Genomic DNA, 17,196 nt, shown 5'->3' with positions numbered 1-17,196 from the left:
GCTTTCCACAGTGGCTGAACTGATTTACATTCTCACTAATAGTATATAAGCATTTGCTTTTGTCTGCAGCCTCACCGACATCTCTTATTTTTTGACTTTTTAATGATAGCCATTCTGACTGGTGTGAGATGGTATCTCATTGTGGTTTTGATTTGCGTCTCACTGATGATTAGTGATGTTGAGCGTTTTTCATGTTTGTTGGCCACTTGCATGTCTTCTTTTGAAAAGTGTCTATTGAAGTCCTCTGCCTGCTTTTTAGTGGGGTTATTTTTTCTTGTTGATTACTTTAAGTTCCTTATAGATTTTGAGTATTAGCCCTTTGTCAGATGCATAGTTTGGGAATATTTTCTCCCATTCTGTAGGTTGTCTGTTTAGTCTGTTGATGGTTTATTTTGCAGTGCAGAAACTCTTTAGTTGAGTTAGGTCCCACTCTATTTTGAATTAGTACAATTTTACTCTATAGCATACACACACACACACACACACACACACATACACACACACTACTTACCTACACACCAATACATATACTAATAAGCTCAGAAAAGAAATATTAGTCTATTAATTACATATATATTTATTTGCTATATATTAATCAATTTTCATAATTTGTTGATTTGAATTAAATTTTAGTTATATTTATGTGAATTTATTATAATCATGTTATCAAATGGTGTGTTAAAATTTTACAAACATGTTAGAATTTTAAGCATCTTGTCTTTCAACATCAAGGTAAAAGCCTGTATAATATTTTTACTATGGTTAGTCAACAGACTTAACAGGCATTGTGAATACAAAGGTGATCAAGATATAGACTTTCTCCCATGTTATACAGTATGATTTAGTTTTAGTGGGAGAGAGGAAAATATAATTATGTAGGTGACAATTTTGCTGTCTGTGGTACCCAAATAGGTTTAACTTTATTTATTTTTGCAAAAACAATTAATTCACTGTCAGGATTTCTCCAGGAAAATTAAAATAGTAACTAAATCAGAGTATGGGGTAGTCACCTGATTTATTTATTTATTTGTTTATTTTTTTCCTGCCCAGGCCTTTTTGTTTCTCACCTAATTAAAAAAAAAAAATGTTAGTAATACATAGAAAAATCATGAGTTTCAGGGTAAAATTCAACTACTTCAACCTCATATCTTCATCTAAGAGTATAGATTTAAAAATATATTTATTTCATCACTTTTCCAATCCCTAGGATGGTATTGTTTTTCACTTCTTTTCCTTAGTAACTTTTCCTCAGACATTCTTTTGGTTATGACTGTAGAAAGCGAGCCAACCTACAACTTCTGGACAACAGTATCGCAGTATACATAGCTGGGAACCAACTGATCTTTCTGAATTTGAAAACCAAGGAACAGATCTACCTGCGAAGTAGCAGTGGTGAAGGAATTGGCGTCATTGGGGTATGCCTTCGATAAATTAGGAAAAAAAACCAAAAAACCCTATCTTTTTGCTTTTTCTGTGGACCAGCCAACATGGTTGTTAGATGCCATCACCATGCACACACAGTATTTTGGGATCACATGAGATGCAGAGCTGTCTTTATTCCGAGGCATTTTCAATTCAGTTATTACAGACACTCATTCACTATCATTACCTCTGTGCACTATTATAATATTATTATTTCTTTTTGCAGATAAGGAAATGGGCTTATAGAGGTTAGGTGACTTCCCCATAGTCGTGCAAGTTTTTCATATTTAGATTAGAAGTGGAGGTGAGTGAGGAGATTTTAAAGAATCTTAATCTGAAGACTGAAGCAGGCACATGGCCATGGGAATGGAGAAGGTGAGGAAAATGTGAGACATATAGACAGGACGTAGACATAGATTGACTATGAAAACAGGATATATTGAGATGTGTGGAGTGAAAGATACTATCATGGTTGTTTCTTTCTTGATCATCTATCTATATATAGTATGTGTGCATGATAAAAGTCCATGTCCTCGGAGAGTTTGTTATAAGACTAATAAGTTCAGCAATAATTTATTATGTAATACTGTGCACCCAACACTACACAGAACATATAGTAGGGAATTTAAATGAAGAAGAACTCATGACCTCTATGAATTCAGAGTTTAAAATCCATCTAAAGAGACAAGACCTATATTTGTAAAAAGAAAAACAAAAACTAGACACACAAGTACATGATAATATGGCAATAGCTGTGTGCAGATAGCCATGGGCCCAACATTAGGGTCGTGGATTTTGTGGAGGGAAGTCAGTTGGGGCCTATGAGGTTTCAGGACCCTGAGGTCCACACCATCTGCAGGGGAACAAGAAACATCTAATTATCACTTATTTATCTATTACTCTGTGGCCAGTAATAGCTTTAAAATTTCTATTTTAATATTTTGTTATAAAATAATTTGGTTTGAGGACAGTAGTCAGAGGTGTAGTGTGGTCAAGAATGCTAATCCTGGCCAAGCACAGTGGCTCACGCCTGTAATCCCAGCACTTTGGGAGGAGGAGGCGGGCAGATCACGAGGTCAGGAGATCAAGACCAGCCCGGCCAACGTGGTGAAACCCTGTCTCTACTAAAGTCACAAGAAATTAACCAGGCACGGTGGTGCACGCCTGTAATCCCAGCTACTCAGGAGACCGAGGTAGGAGAACCACTTGAACCTGGGAGGTGGAGGTTATAGTGAGCTGAGATTGTGCCATTGCACTTCAGCCTGGGTGACAGGGCAAGACTCTGTCTCAAAAAAAAAAAGGTAATCCTAATCCTCATCCACCTGGATGTTGAGCAATTTTATGTCTACAAAGCCTTTTCTCCATGTGTGCTGGAGCTGTTGAAGCCTGGGTAGTGACAGAGGCCTTGCCTCCACTGTCCATGTTACCTCATCTTTTCTGAAACAGTTATCCAGTTATGGTTGAGAAATACTTTAGCAAGGCTACGAGAAACCTAGAGAAAAGTGTTTGGGCACCCTACCTGGAAAAGGTAGGGTGAATCTCTGTGTTGAGTGTAAAGTAAATGATTTACTAATTCCAGTTCTTCGCCAAAAATAAAACTCCTGGCTTGGTGCAGTGGCTCCTGCCTGTAATCACAGCACTTTGGGAGGCAGAGGTGGGTGGATCACTTGAGGCCAGGAGTTCAAGACAAGCCTGGCCAACATGGTGAAACCCCGTATCTACTAAAAATACAAAAATTAGCCAGGTGTGGTGGCACACACCTATAATCCCAGCTACTTGGGAGGCTGAGGCACGAGAATTGCTTGAGCCTGGGAGGTGGAGATTGCAGACAGCAGAGATCGTGCCACTGCACTCCAGCCTGGATGACAGAGTGAGACTGTGTCTCAATAAATAAATAAATAAATAAATAAATAAATAAATAAAACTCCCAAACCCAACCCCACAGCAATTTCCAATATGAGAGGTGGAAACTTTTTAACTTACTGTAGACAAGACCTAGAAGGGTCAAAGTGAGACTGTGTCTCAATAAATAAATAAATAAATAAATAAAACTCCCAAACCCAACCCCACAGCAATTTCCAATATGAGAGGCGGAAACTTTTTAACTTACTGTAGACAAGACCTAGAAGGGTCAAGGATTTGCCTGAATCTTCATCCCAATTTCTTTGATCACATGTTCTACACCATATTTCTTTACAAATGGGAATCTAGATAGATATGGTCTTAATCCATTTCCCCTACCTCCTTGAGATCTGCTATTTCTTTTTTTTTTTTTTTTTTTAAGACGGAGTCTCGCTCTGTCGCCCAGGCTGGAGTGCAGTGGCCAGATCTCAGCTCACTGCAAGCTCCGCCTCCCGGGTTCATGCCATTCTCCTGCCTCAGCCTCCCGAGTAGCTGGGACTACAGGCGCCCGCCACCTCGCCCGGCTAGATTTTTTTGTATTTTTTTAGTAGAGACGGGGTTTCATCGTGTTAGCCAGGATGGTCTTGATCTCCTGACCTCGTGATCCGCCCGTCTCGGCCTCCCAAAGTGCTGGGATTACAGGCTTGAGCCACCGCGCCCGGCCCGAGATCTGCTATTTCTTAGTCCCATTTGTTTCTTGATTCTAACATTTGGCTTGAATCCTATCTCTTACACTTAACACATTGTAGACTGTGTGACTGCAGGCAAGTTATTTAAACTCTGTGTCTCAGTTTACTCATCAATAAGATGGAGATAATAGTGGTATCTAAGCTCACAAGGTTGGTGTAAAATTTAAAGGAAACAATGTTATCTTGGGTACCATGATTAGCAATCTATATCTGAGAACCAGGCTCTTTGTCTTATATATAATCAGGAGATGTGAAATAATATCTGAAAACAGAATTTTGTAAGCATCATATGTGTTTTAAATAGCTTATCCTTATAACAGCTTATTTTTATTTTCATTTTTTGACTGGTGATTTACCCTTCCTATACATTTGGCTTACCAATAGACAAAAATAACAGAAATAAACATACTATTTTATCCAACTTATATGGTTATCTTTGAAGATACTGACACAAATAGTTTATCCAGGGCACAATTACTGTAATTTCCTCTGTGTCTGGCTTGGAAATATTAAATCTCACTTCTAGTAAGTTTCATTCCTTTGTAAGTTTTTTCCACAGTGAAATTTTAAAAATCGTGATGTAAAAAATTATATGTAGGGTAGACAATTCATCTCACTTAGTTGTTCTCACAGCAAGGTCTCCAAACTAGCTGCATCAACATCATCTTGTTAGAAATGTAAATCACCTTGATAGAATGTAAATCACCTAGTTAGAAATTACCTTGTTAGACATGTAAATGCAAATTCTTGAGTCCTAGCCTGACCTATTAAGTCAGAAACTCTGGGGATTAGGGCTTGCAATCTGTATTTTAATAAGCCCTTCAATGGATTCTGATGCACATTAAAGATTGAGAACCATTGTTCTAGCTCTTCCAATGGCAATTTAAAAAATTGCAGAGTTAGAAATGACTGTCTTAAAGTAAAACTTAAAATGTGTATTCTAGTTTTCAGTTTCAGTTGTATCCATCATCAAATATTTATCTGATGCCCATTTTTGAGTTTTCTATTAGAGTAAAGCCTAATAACAAATTATAAAATAGTGGATGCTAAATACTGCATGTATCAGCCTATTTATACAAAAATCTTTCTTTTAATATTTTGGTGAAATTTTATCTTTTTTAGGTTCATCCACATAAAACTTACTTCACAGTAGCTGAAAAAGGGAGTTTTCCAGATATTATCATTTATGAATATCCTTCTCTGAGACCATACAGAATCCTTCGAGGTGAGTCCAGAAGCACATTTAAATATTTCATGTACAAGGATAATAACATTCTGAAGAAGAAGATTATTTCATAAGTCAAGGTTCTCCAGAGAAACAGAACCAGTGGAAGATAGAAAAGAGATTTATTCAAATTCACACACAACAATACTAACCTTAAATGTAAATGGGCTAAATGCCCCAATTAAAAGACACAGACTGGCAAACTGGATAAAGAGTCAAGATCCATTGGTGTGCTGTAATTCAGGAGACCCATCTTACCTGCAAAGACACACAAAGGCTCAAAACAAAGAAATGGAGGAAATTTTACCAAGTAAATGGGAAGGAAAAAAAAAAAGCAGGGGTTGCAATCTTAGTCTCTGACAAAACAGATTTTAAACTAACACAAATCAGAAAAGGCAAAGAAGGGCATTACAAAATGGTAACAGGAACAATTCAAGAAGAGCTAACTATTGTGAATATATATGCAACCAATACAGGAGCACCCAGATTCATAAAACAAGTTCCTAGAGACCTACAAAGAGACTTAGACTCCCACACAATAATAGTGGGAGAATTTAACACCCCACTGTCAATATTAGATCAATGAGACAGAAAATTAACAAGGATATTCAGGACTCGAACTCAGCTCTGGATCAAGTGGACCTAGTAGATGTCTACAGAGCTCTGTACTCCAAATCTACAGAATATACATTCTTCTCAGTGCTACATGACACTTATTCTAAAATCAACCACATAATTGGAAGTAAAACACTCCTCAGCAAATGCATAAGAATTGAAATAATAGCAAACAGTCTCTCAGACCACAGTGCAATCAAATTAGAACTCAGGATTAAGAAACTCACTAAAAACCACACAATTTCATGGAAATCGAACAACCTGCTCCTGAATGACTCCTGTGTAAATAATGAAATTAAGGCAGAAATCAAGAAGTTCTTCAAAACCAATGAGAGCAAAGAGATGATGTACCAGAATCTCTAGGACACAGCTAAAGCAGTGTTAAGAGGGAAATTTATAGCACTAAATGCCCACATCAAAAAGTCAAAAAGATCTCAGATTGACACCCTAATATCACAATTAAAAGAGCTAGAGAGGCAAGAGCAAACTAATCCAAAAGCTAGAAGAAGACAATAAATAACTAAGATCAGAGAAGAACAAAAGGAAATAGAGACAGAAAAACCCTCCAAAAAAAAAATCAATGCATCCAGGAGCTGGTTTTTTGAAAAATATAACAACATAGGTAGACCACTAGCGGAAGAAGGGAGAGAAGAATCAAGTAGACACAATAAAAAAAAAAATAAAGTGGATATCACCACTGACCTCACAGAAAGACAGAATACCATCAGAGAATACTATAGACACCTCTATGCAAATAAACTAGAAAATCTAGAAGAAATTGATAAATTCCTGGAAGCATACACCCTACCAAGACTAAACCAGAAAGAAGTTGAATCCCTGAATAGACCAATAGCACGCTCTGAAATTGAGGCAGTAATTAATAGCCTACCAACCAAAAAAAGCCCAGGACCAGATGGATTCACAGCTGAATTCTACTAGAAATACAAAAAGGAGCTGGTACCATTCCTTCTGAAACTATTCCAGACATTTGAAAAGGAGAGACTCTTTCCTAACTCATTTTACAAAGTCAGCATCATCCTCATACCAAAACCAGGAAGAGACACAACAACAAAAAGGAAAACCTCAGGCCAATATCCCCGATGAACATCAATGCAAAAATCCTCAATAAAATACTGGCAAACTGAATTCAGCAGCACTTCAAAAAACGATCACGTTGCCTTCATCCTGGTATGCAAGGCTGCTTCAACTTACACAAATCAATAAACATAATCCGTCACATAAACAGAACCAAAGTAAAAAACCATGTGATTATCTCAATAGATGCAGAAAAGGCCTTTGACAAAATTTAACATCCCTTCATGTTAAAAACTCTCAATAAACTAGGTATTGATGGAACATATCTTAAAATAATAAGTGCTATTTATGACAAACCCACAGCCAATATCACATTGAATGAGCAAAAGTTGGAAACACTTTCTTTGAAAACTGGTACAAGACAAGGATGCCCTCTCTCACCATTCCTATTCAACATAGAATTGGAAGTTCTGGCTAGGGCAGTCAGGCAAGAGAAGGAAATAAAGTGTATTCAAATAGGAAGAGAGGAAGTCAAGTTGTCACTGTTTGCAGATGACATGACTTTATGTTTAGAAAATCCTATCATCTCATCCCAAAAACTTCTTGAACTGAGAAAGAACTTCAGCAAAGTCTCAGGATACAAAATCAATGTGCAAAAATCACAAGCATTCCTATACACCAACAATAGGCAAGCAGAGAGCCAAATTATGAGTGAACTTCCATTCACAATCACCACAAAGAGAATAAAATACCTAGGAACACAGCCAGCAAGGGATGTGAAGGACCTCTTAAAGGAGAACTACAAACCACTGCTCAAGGAAGGAAGAGAGGAAACAAACAAATGGAAGAACATTCCATGCTCATGGATAGGAAGAATCGATATTGTAAAAATAGCCATACTACCCAAAGTAATTTATAGATTCAATGGTATTCCCATCAAAATACCATTAGCATTCTTCACAGAATTAGAAAAAGCTATTTTAAGTTTCATGTGGAATCAAAGAAGACCCCATACAGTTAAGACAGTCCTAAGCAAAAAGAACAAAGCTGGAGGCATCACACTACCTGACTTCAAACTATACTACAAGGCTACAGTAACCAAAACAACATGGTACTGGTACCAAAACAGACACATAGACCAATGGAGCAGAACAGAGACCTCAGAAATAGCACCACACATCTGATCTTTGGCAAACCTGACAAAAACAAGCAACGGGGAAAGGATTTCCTATTCAGTAAATGGTGCTGGGAAAACTGGCTAGTCATATGCAGAAAACTGAAACTGGACCTCTTCCTTACACCTTATACAAAAATTAACTCAAGATGGATTAAAGACTTAAATGTAAAACCCTAAACAATAAAAACCCTAGAAGAAAACCTAGGCAATACCATTCAAGACATAGGCATGGGCAAAGACTTCATGACAAAAAAGCCAAAAGCAATTGCAACAAAAGCCAAAATTGACAAAGGGGAGTTAATTAAACTAAAGAGCTTCTGTACAGCAAAAGAAACTATCATCAGAATGAACAAGCAACCTATAGAGAGTGAGAAAATTTTTGCAGTCTACCCGTCTGACAAAGGTCTAATATCCAGAATTTACAAGGAACTTAAACATATTTACAAGAAAAAAACAATTCCATCAAAAAGTGGGCAAAGGATATGAACAGTTACTTCTAAAAAGAAGACATTTATGCAGCCAACAAGGATATGAAAAACTCAACATCACTGATCATCAGAAAAATGCAAATCAAAACTACAATGAGATACCATCTAATGCCAGTCAGAATGGCAATTATTAAAAAGTCAGGAAATAATAGATGCTGGGAAGGCTCTGGGGAAATAGGAACACTTTTACACTGTTGGTGGGAATGTAAATTAATTCAACCCTTGTTGAAGACAGATTCCTCAAGGATCTAGAACCAGAAATACCATTTGACCCAGCAATGCCATTACTGGGTATATACCCAAAGGAATATGAATCATTCTGCTGTAAAGAGACATGCACATGTATGTTTATTACAGTACTATTTACAATAGCAAAAACATGGAACCAACCCAAGTGCCCATCAATGATAGACTGGATAAAGAAAATGTGGTACATATACACCATGGGATACTATGCAGCCATGAAAAGAAATAAGATCATGTCCTTTGCAGGGACATGGATGAAGCTGGAAGCCATCATCCTCAGCAAACTAACACAGGAACAGAAAACCAAACACTGTGTGTTCTCACTCAAAATGGGAGTTGAAGATTGAGAACACATGGACACAGAGAGGTGAACATCACACACCAGGGCCTGTTGGGGGGTGGGGGTGAGGGGAAGGAACTTAGAGGATAGGTCAATAGGTGCAGCAAACCACCATGGCACACGTTTACCTATGTAACAAACTTGCATGTTCTGCAGATGTATCTTTGGTGTTTTAGAAGAAATAAAGAAAAACGATTTATTTAATGGAATTGTTATGGGAAAGTGGTCCCGATCTGGACCCTAAGAGAGGGTTCTCAGACCTTGTGCAAGAAAGAATTTGAGGTGAATCCATAGAGTAAAATGAAAGCAAGTTTATTAAGAAAGTAAAGGAATAAAAGAATAGCTACTCCATAGGCAGAGCAGTGGCTCGGGCTGCTTGGCTAAGAATACTCATAGTTATTGTTGATTATATGCTAAACAAGGAGTGGATTATTCATGAGGTTTCCAGACAGGAAAGGGGTGGGCAATTCTTGGAACTGAGGGTTCCTCCCTTTTTAGGCCATATAAGGTAACTTTCTGATGTGGCCATGGTATTTATAAGCTGTCATGGTGCTGGTGGGAGTGTCCTTAACATACTAATGCATTATAATTAGCATATAATGAGTAGTGAGGAAGACCAGAGGTCGCTTTCATCACCATCTTGAATCTGGTGGTTTTTGGCCACTGTATTTACCACATCCTGTTTTATCAGTGGGGTCTTTTGACCTATATCTTGTGCTCACCACCTATCTCATCCTGTGAGTTAGAATGCCCAATTTCCTGGGAATGCAGCCCAGTAGGTCTCAGCCTCATTTTACCCAGCTCCTATTCCAGTTGGAGCCACTCTGGACACTGCTATCTGACACTCTGACACTGCTATTTAATATGCTTTGTGTTTCTCCCCATGCCATAAAATGGAATATGTTTTCAAAGTGTTTTTCTCATGCAATATGTGATTAAGATTTCTTTACCCTCCTCCTTCATATCACATAATTCATTCTAAAGCTAAAGATGGTGAATGTTTTTGGAATTGTTCCTTTAGGGTATTATTGGCATTCTTATGTCACCATGGGCTGACTCCCTCTTTTTTTTTACAACATGTTTTTGAAAATGAAATAAATGTGTCCTTATTTATTAGGCTTCCATTTATCCTTCCAGATGGGACTGAGAAGGGATATGCTTATGTGAACTTTAACTACAGCGGTACCTTGCTGGCGTCTGTCGGTAGCAACCCTGACTACACACTGACTATCTGGAACTGGAAAGAGGAACAACCCATACTAAGGACAAAAGCTTTTTCTCAGGAAGTTTTTAAGGTTACTTTCAATCCTGATAATGAAGAGCAGCTTACTACAGCAGGATCAGGCCACATCAAGTAGGTCGGGTAACCAATAGAGGTGCTAGTATGTATCACAGGAGTATTTTTCTAAGAGGATCTAAGAGCTGGAGACTTTTTTTTTTTTTTTTTTTTTGCTGTTTTGGTTAACATTAGAATTATTTAAAAGTATGTTATTTTAAAAGCTAACTAGTAATGCCCCTTTTCTAATTAGATATGTGGGATTTTGTTTCTGCAAACAGCATAGATAAAATAAGGGCTTTTTTTTTTTTTTTTTGAGATGGAGTTTTGCTCTTGTTGCCCAGGCTAGAGTGCAATGGTGTGATCTCAGCTCACTGCAACATCCACCTCCTGGGTTCAAGCGATTCTCCTGCCTCAGCCTCCTGAGTAGCTGGGACTACAAGTACCCACCACCATGCCTGGCTAATTTTGTATTTTTAGTAGAGTTGGGTTTCTCCATGTTGGTCAGGCTGGTCTTGAACTCCCGACCTCAGGTGATCCACCCGCCTTGGCCTCCCAAAGTGCTGGGATGACAGGCGTGAGCCACTATGCCCAGTCTATTGAGCTTTCACATCCACTACTGAATTTCTTGTTTGTAGCAACTCAGTCTTCATCTGTAAAATAAGAATGATCACAGTATCATTCCTGACAAGGAACACTCAATACCAAACAGTGGCAGAGCCTACTCTTGATCTTATGTCTTGCTCCAAACTCCATGCTCTTTTCATTGTATCATACCCTTGTCTATTTCCAGGGTGCAATGATCTTGTCTTTCTCTATCTATGTTCCACTTTGTCTCATGCATTTGTATAACAATCTTCTACCACCCCAGAGCTGCCCATAACTTGATTATCAGAGTCTCTTTAAGAGAAAGACATTTTTATCCATCCTAAATTCCTCTTGTCTCAATTTAAATCTGGTCTTTTTATTATTCACTCATTAGAAATACAGACTAATTGAGCAGATTTTTAATTGTAATCTTTGGGGAATTTTCAAATAAACTTCTGCTAGCTATATGTTAAAATTTTCCAATTTCTTATATTTTCTGATTATTTAGTAAAATCTGTATTTTCTATGCCCCACATCTTTGGGGAAAAGGCAGACATTGAACAGTTAATTTCATGTGTGAAGTGCTATGAAGGAACCCAGAATATATGGAAGCATATCATCAGGGGACCTACCATTCCCTTGGAGAGGATGTTGGCTATCTAGGCTTTTGGCTTTGTATCATTGGCTTGTTGATACTCTCAATTATCTATTTTATATCTACTTGTATATTTCTTCTTTTTCTATGTGGTCTTCATCATCCTGTCCATTTGTTTAGACAATTAATAAGAAAATGTTAGTAATAACATTTATTGATTGCTTTGATATGCTAGGCACTGTTCTAAGAATTTTTCAACAATTTTATGAGGTAGGTGTGACTAATTGAGAAAATGAAGGCACACAGTGATCTAGGAAAGTGCTCAAAGTCACACAGTTTGTAAATTAGAATTCTTTGGAAAACTTGTATATCTTCTAAAACAATACTGTCTAAGAGAACTTTCTGACAGACTGGGAATGTTCTATGCTGTCTAATACAGTGGCTGCTAGCCACATGTAGTTACTGAGCACTTGAAATTGGCTAGTGTGACTGAAACACTAACATTTTGATTTTATTTAATGTTAATTACTTTAAATCTAAATTTAAATAGTCACACACAGCTGGAGGCTACTGCATTAGGTAGCACAGCCCTAAAATGTAAGATGCCTGAAGGCAGGAAATTTTATATTTCACCTATTTTGATCATTGCTGAATTCATATTGCCTAGAACCCTGCCTGACAGGTAGTAGATACTTAATAAATCTTAATCAGATAAATGAATGAATGAATGAATGAATGAAATAATATATGCAACTCTGAAATACGTAAATGTTTGGGTCATATTAAAATAAAAATCAATAAAATATCTTTGAGGTACATTCAGTCTCTTTCTTGTTTGTAGGTTCTGGGAAATGGCTTTTACATTCACAGGTCTCAAGCTGCAGGGATCACTAGGTCGATTTGGCAAAACAACCACTACTGATATAGAAGGCTACATGGAACTCCCAGATGGGAAAGTGAGTACAGCCGCTATTCTACAATATTAAAATTGTGTTTTCAAGTACATATATGAAAGCACACATATGTGCAAATATATTACATTCTAAGAAACTCTGCCAATAACAGCTATTATCATTGTAAATGTAATGAAAATTTAATTTTACTTCTTCAATTATCAATTGTAATTAAAATATTTTCCTGAAATTGTCATAATCCATATGTACCCACCATTTTCTATTTTCTTTTTACTAAATATTATACACACATATAAAGTATGTGAGCATTTTCATATATTAACATAATGACATATTTATTACTTTTTTTTTTTTTTTGAGACAGAGTCTCACTGTGTTGCCCAAGCTGGAGTACAGTGGGGTGATCTCCGCTCACTGCAAGCTCTGCCTCCCGGATTCACGCCATTCTCCTGCCTCAGCCACCTGAGTAGCTGGGACTACAGGTGCCCGCCACCATGCCCGGCTAATTTTTTATATTTTTAGTAGAAACGGGGTTTCACCATGTTAGCGAGGATGGTCTCTGTCTTGTTTTTCTAAGACCACCAGAGTGAGCAAAAGAACCAGCAAGTAGGCAAAGGTCAGGCGCAAGACTGCACGTTTATTTTGGTAACCTAAGGTGTGCGGGAGAAGTCTGTCGGCCTCCGGCAAAGGAGGCCGGCAGAGTCCCCCCGCGGTGGGGCTCTCGGACAGACTTCCCACAGTCCCGACATCCCGACAGGAGTGGGGCTGCAAGAAGGCCGCCGGGCTGTGAGAAGGCCGCCAGGGCTGTGAGAAGGCCGCGTGGCTCAATGGCGGAGAGCGGCTTTTCTAGGAGTGGGAGGGCAATAGGTGGGGCATGGGCGTGTCAGGGGCGTTCCGCAGGTGCGACCAGGTAAATCTTGGTCTCTTCAGATTGACGTCACCTGGCGCATGCCCAGTTGGTCTGCACCCTCCCTGGGCGCCGGCTGCATTTTCGTGCGCGCGGGAAGAGTTGGTGGTGAAGAAGAACCCGGAAGTGCACCATCTTGCCTCCGTTCGTCCAAACAGTCCAACCTTTTATTGATAATAGTGATAAAGGGGCGCCGTGGTCTGTCTGGCTACTTCCTGCTGTTAAGGGGCGTTGTTAAGGTCGGGGCCCATGGTTGGTATTTGGACGTACGGATGAAGAATAAAATAAGGCACAGTATTAGTATAGGAATGAGGAATGGAAGCATTTGTTGGAATATGGGCAAAACCCAGAAGGATAGTCCTGGCAAGGTTGGGGAGTATGAGATAGTTAAGAAAATTTAGTAAGTTTGAGGCGAGTGGGGGAAAGCCAAACTGATTTCCACTGATTGCTTTCCGTAGGGGCCCTTTTTAGCTGGGAATGAGGAATGAGTGCGCAAAGTACTTGTTGGCCAGGCAGCAATTAAGGATTGGAGTTTTTCGTGGAGTGGATGGCTTTCCACTTACTCCTACTACAGAGATATTGGATGGAAGGCTAGGTCCAGAGAAGGACGGCAAAACAGAATAGGTAGCCTCGCTGTTGATTAAAAAAGCAATTGTCTTACCCGCTACCAGGAGAGTTACCCACGGCTCGGCGAGGGTGATGGGGGTCCCCGAGTCTCGGTACCTTCAGTTGTCATCGTCCAGATGTAGGAGCTGGAAGGAGCTCCCAGGATCCTGGGAAAGGGGGTCACGTAGAGGCGCGGCACCTGTTCTCAGGGTGGGGCAATCAGACTTCCAGTTTCCTTTCTGCTGGCAAGCAGGGCACGGGGTTGCTGGTGGATGAGGGTTAGGACATTCACTGGCCCAATGTCCTGATGCCTTGCACTTATAGCAAGGCTGCGTTGGGACTCGGGGACCCTGCGGACACCTGTTGGCATAGTGTCCTGCCTTACCGCACTTATAGCAGGCTAAAATAAACGTGCAGTTTTGCTGTTACACTTGCCTACCCGCTGGTTCTTTTGCGCCCGCTCGGCTGGTCTTAGAAAAACAAGACAGTCTCGATCTCCTGACCTTGTGATCCACCCGCCTCGGCCTCCCAAATATTTGTTATTTTTAATTATGTTACAGAGTTGCAGTATTTATATTACTTATTTTTCCCCATTTTGTCTTGCTATCATGATCCAAGAAGACTTATTGGGTCAAAGGTTATATACAGCCTTGTGGCATTTATTTTTTTGTCAGATTATTACTCAGAGCAACCACTTTATAAAGGCATCTGCAACACTGCAACTGTAATCTGTTAATTTATTCTTTAATATTGTTAGTTTCTTTCCTTTCTTCCTCTTATAAAATTTATAAGCATATTGCCTGAAATAATAGTTAATTAGGATTAGTTCTCTATCAGTATTTTACATAGCTTCCTATTAGAATGAATTATAGATTATTATTTGTGATCATCTCAGTTGTAAGTAAATGCCAGTATACAAATATTACTCTAAGGAACCAAGTGGTCTAGTCATCTACCTGACTGAATATTCTCAATTCAAAAGCATGGTATATAGGAGGAAGTAAAAAGCCTTGAATGCTGGCTAAAATATATCTAAATCCATGAGATGATCTTAAATCATCCCAGCTTCAAATTCTCAATAGTGTAAGAATTAAGGTAAGATAAAGATCAATAGAATCCTTGTTAAAAACCCGGTATGAGATATATATTTTTAAAGGATTGGTAGAATTTGTGTAGATATAGGGAAGAAATAAGCCATTTTAAATGATAGAGCAACTAAAGGAAATATTTAGCATTATAAATAAATATCAAATTTTTAGAGGGCAGATTGGAATAAACCATTTATGTTGGCAAAGAGTGGAGAATTTTGGTTGAGAAGTATGACTGGGTCCTGGTGTACAAGGAGTTTAATAGGTAGAGAACTACTCTACATGGGAAGAGTAGACTTGCAAGTGAAAGAAGTAATAAACAAATTTGGCCATAAATTGCCAGGTTGATTAGAAGAAGGGAAATCTGGAATCAAGGAAATGAGCTAGAATGGAAGCTGTTGCTGTCATCTAAAGAGAGATGATCAAGGGCCTAGACTTCTCAGAACAAATGGAAAAGGCAAGCTAGATATGAGTCACATTTCAGAAAGGAATGCCTTATAGGTTTTTGTCATCATTGCTGGCTTTCATCACTGGACGGAAGAAAATAAGTCTAAACACTCTACCATAAAAGGCTGAGGCTTAAGAACAGAATCAGTAAAGTTGGTAGAGTTGTTAAAAAATAGGTAGACCCAAGAAATAAAAGACTGAATAAAATCATCAGTTTCTCTTCATACGGGGGAGATGGAAATACAGACCTCTAGAGCATGCAGACAAAAATTAGAATAGAGTTTCCCAAAGTGAATTTTTATGGAACATTAGTCTGTATAGAAGCTCCATAAAAATAAGACATTTTAAGTCAAATTCTTTTGTATCTAAAAATTCGTCTTGGTGATTCCCAGCAAATACTTCTCTATTAAAAGTTCCCAGGGGTCCTAGAGAAAATAAAGTTGTTTGACTTTGTTTATCTTAGCATCTGCCTTCTGGGGCTGTGTAGTCAGAATAGGAGGTTTTGAGCCACCTTGCTTGTATTAGAATGCTGACTGGGTAGTTTTGGGCAAGTTACTTAACTGTTTTGTGCTTCAATGTTCTCCTCTGTAAAATGGGGGTAATAATAGTCATGGCTACCATTGGCCCATATGGTTCCTTTGTGGGAGTCAGAAAAAGCTGTTTCTTCTATGAGAATGAGGTACCCAACATGCACAAGTGTACGTGGTATCCCTGATAAATGTACCAAGTTCATATGGTTTTTTGCATTAAATAACTTAGCATATATAAAGTACTGAACCAGTGCTTGGCACAGAGTCAATACTCAATATTGCTTTATTTTGTGACACTTGTTTAATATCTTAACAACTAATGTTTGGTAGCATGCACTTGAGAAAATGCCAGATTAAACAGATTAATTTGAGAAAAGTTTTAGATGATTAGCCTTGTTTGAAATTGGATACTATTATGCTATAATCTACTTAATTCAGTACTGGCCTTACAAGTTATCTAATATCTAAAATTTGACAGTATTACATTTAAAAAGTAGATTCTCATCTAATTCCACTCCTGTCTTTTGTCCTAAGAGATGTACCAAGAAATCTATTGTATACATACAGGAACAATTACCAACAACATACAGCCTAAACTGATAATAATCCTGGAAGGAAATACATCAAAATGTTATTAGTAGTTGTGTCTGGGATAGTAGGTCTTCATTTCTGTATTTTTTTATTTTTCCATTTAAAAATGTTATAATCATTAAAAAAAACCTTACAAATAACTTTCACCTACTATTTGAGGCATAAATACATACACTTACCTGTTTTGATGCACATTTCTTTTTTCCACATATCTGCCAGGTGCTCTCAGGGTCAGAATGGGGCAACATGCTGCTTTGGGAAGGTGGTCTGATCAAAGTGGAGCTCTGTCGAGGTACAAGCAAGTCATGTCACAATGGTCCCATTAACCAGATAATGCTGGATGAGGGTGAAGTTATCACGGTTGGGTCAGATGGATGTGTTAGGGTAAGTTTTCTTGATACTTGGACGGTAGCACCCACGTTTAAGACTTGTAGATCACCCAAAGGGTTTTATTTCTCATAAAGGTTATTTTGTGAAGGAGATCAGTAGTCATTTACTCTCCAGCCCAACTCACT

The 17,196-nt window shown here is 38.4% G+C and overlaps 1 protein-coding gene across 1 annotated transcript in view; it reads left to right on the top strand.

The window, feature by feature from the left end:
• The window catches only part of CFAP44 (cilia and flagella associated protein 44), a 153,147-nt gene that overhangs the window by 25,014 nt on the left and 110,937 nt on the right, over positions 1–17,196 (top strand). Inside the window, exons 6-10 of the mRNA XM_023213354.1 lie at positions 1,253–1,415; positions 5,136–5,238; positions 10,277–10,493; positions 12,440–12,554; positions 16,901–17,065. Coding sequence (XP_023069122.1) covers positions 1,253–1,415; positions 5,136–5,238; positions 10,277–10,493; positions 12,440–12,554; positions 16,901–17,065 — 763 coding nt within the window. The remainder of the gene's footprint in view (positions 1–1,252; positions 1,416–5,135; positions 5,239–10,276; positions 10,494–12,439; positions 12,555–16,900; positions 17,066–17,196) is intronic.

The sequence above is a fragment of the Piliocolobus tephrosceles genome, chromosome 2, assembly GCF_002776525.5.
Source record: "Piliocolobus tephrosceles isolate RC106 chromosome 2, ASM277652v3, whole genome shotgun sequence".
Lineage (NCBI taxonomy): Eukaryota > Metazoa > Chordata > Mammalia > Primates > Cercopithecidae > Piliocolobus > Piliocolobus tephrosceles.
Note: the sequence above shows the minus strand (reverse complement) of the source record. Positions and strands in the feature narration are given on the sequence as shown.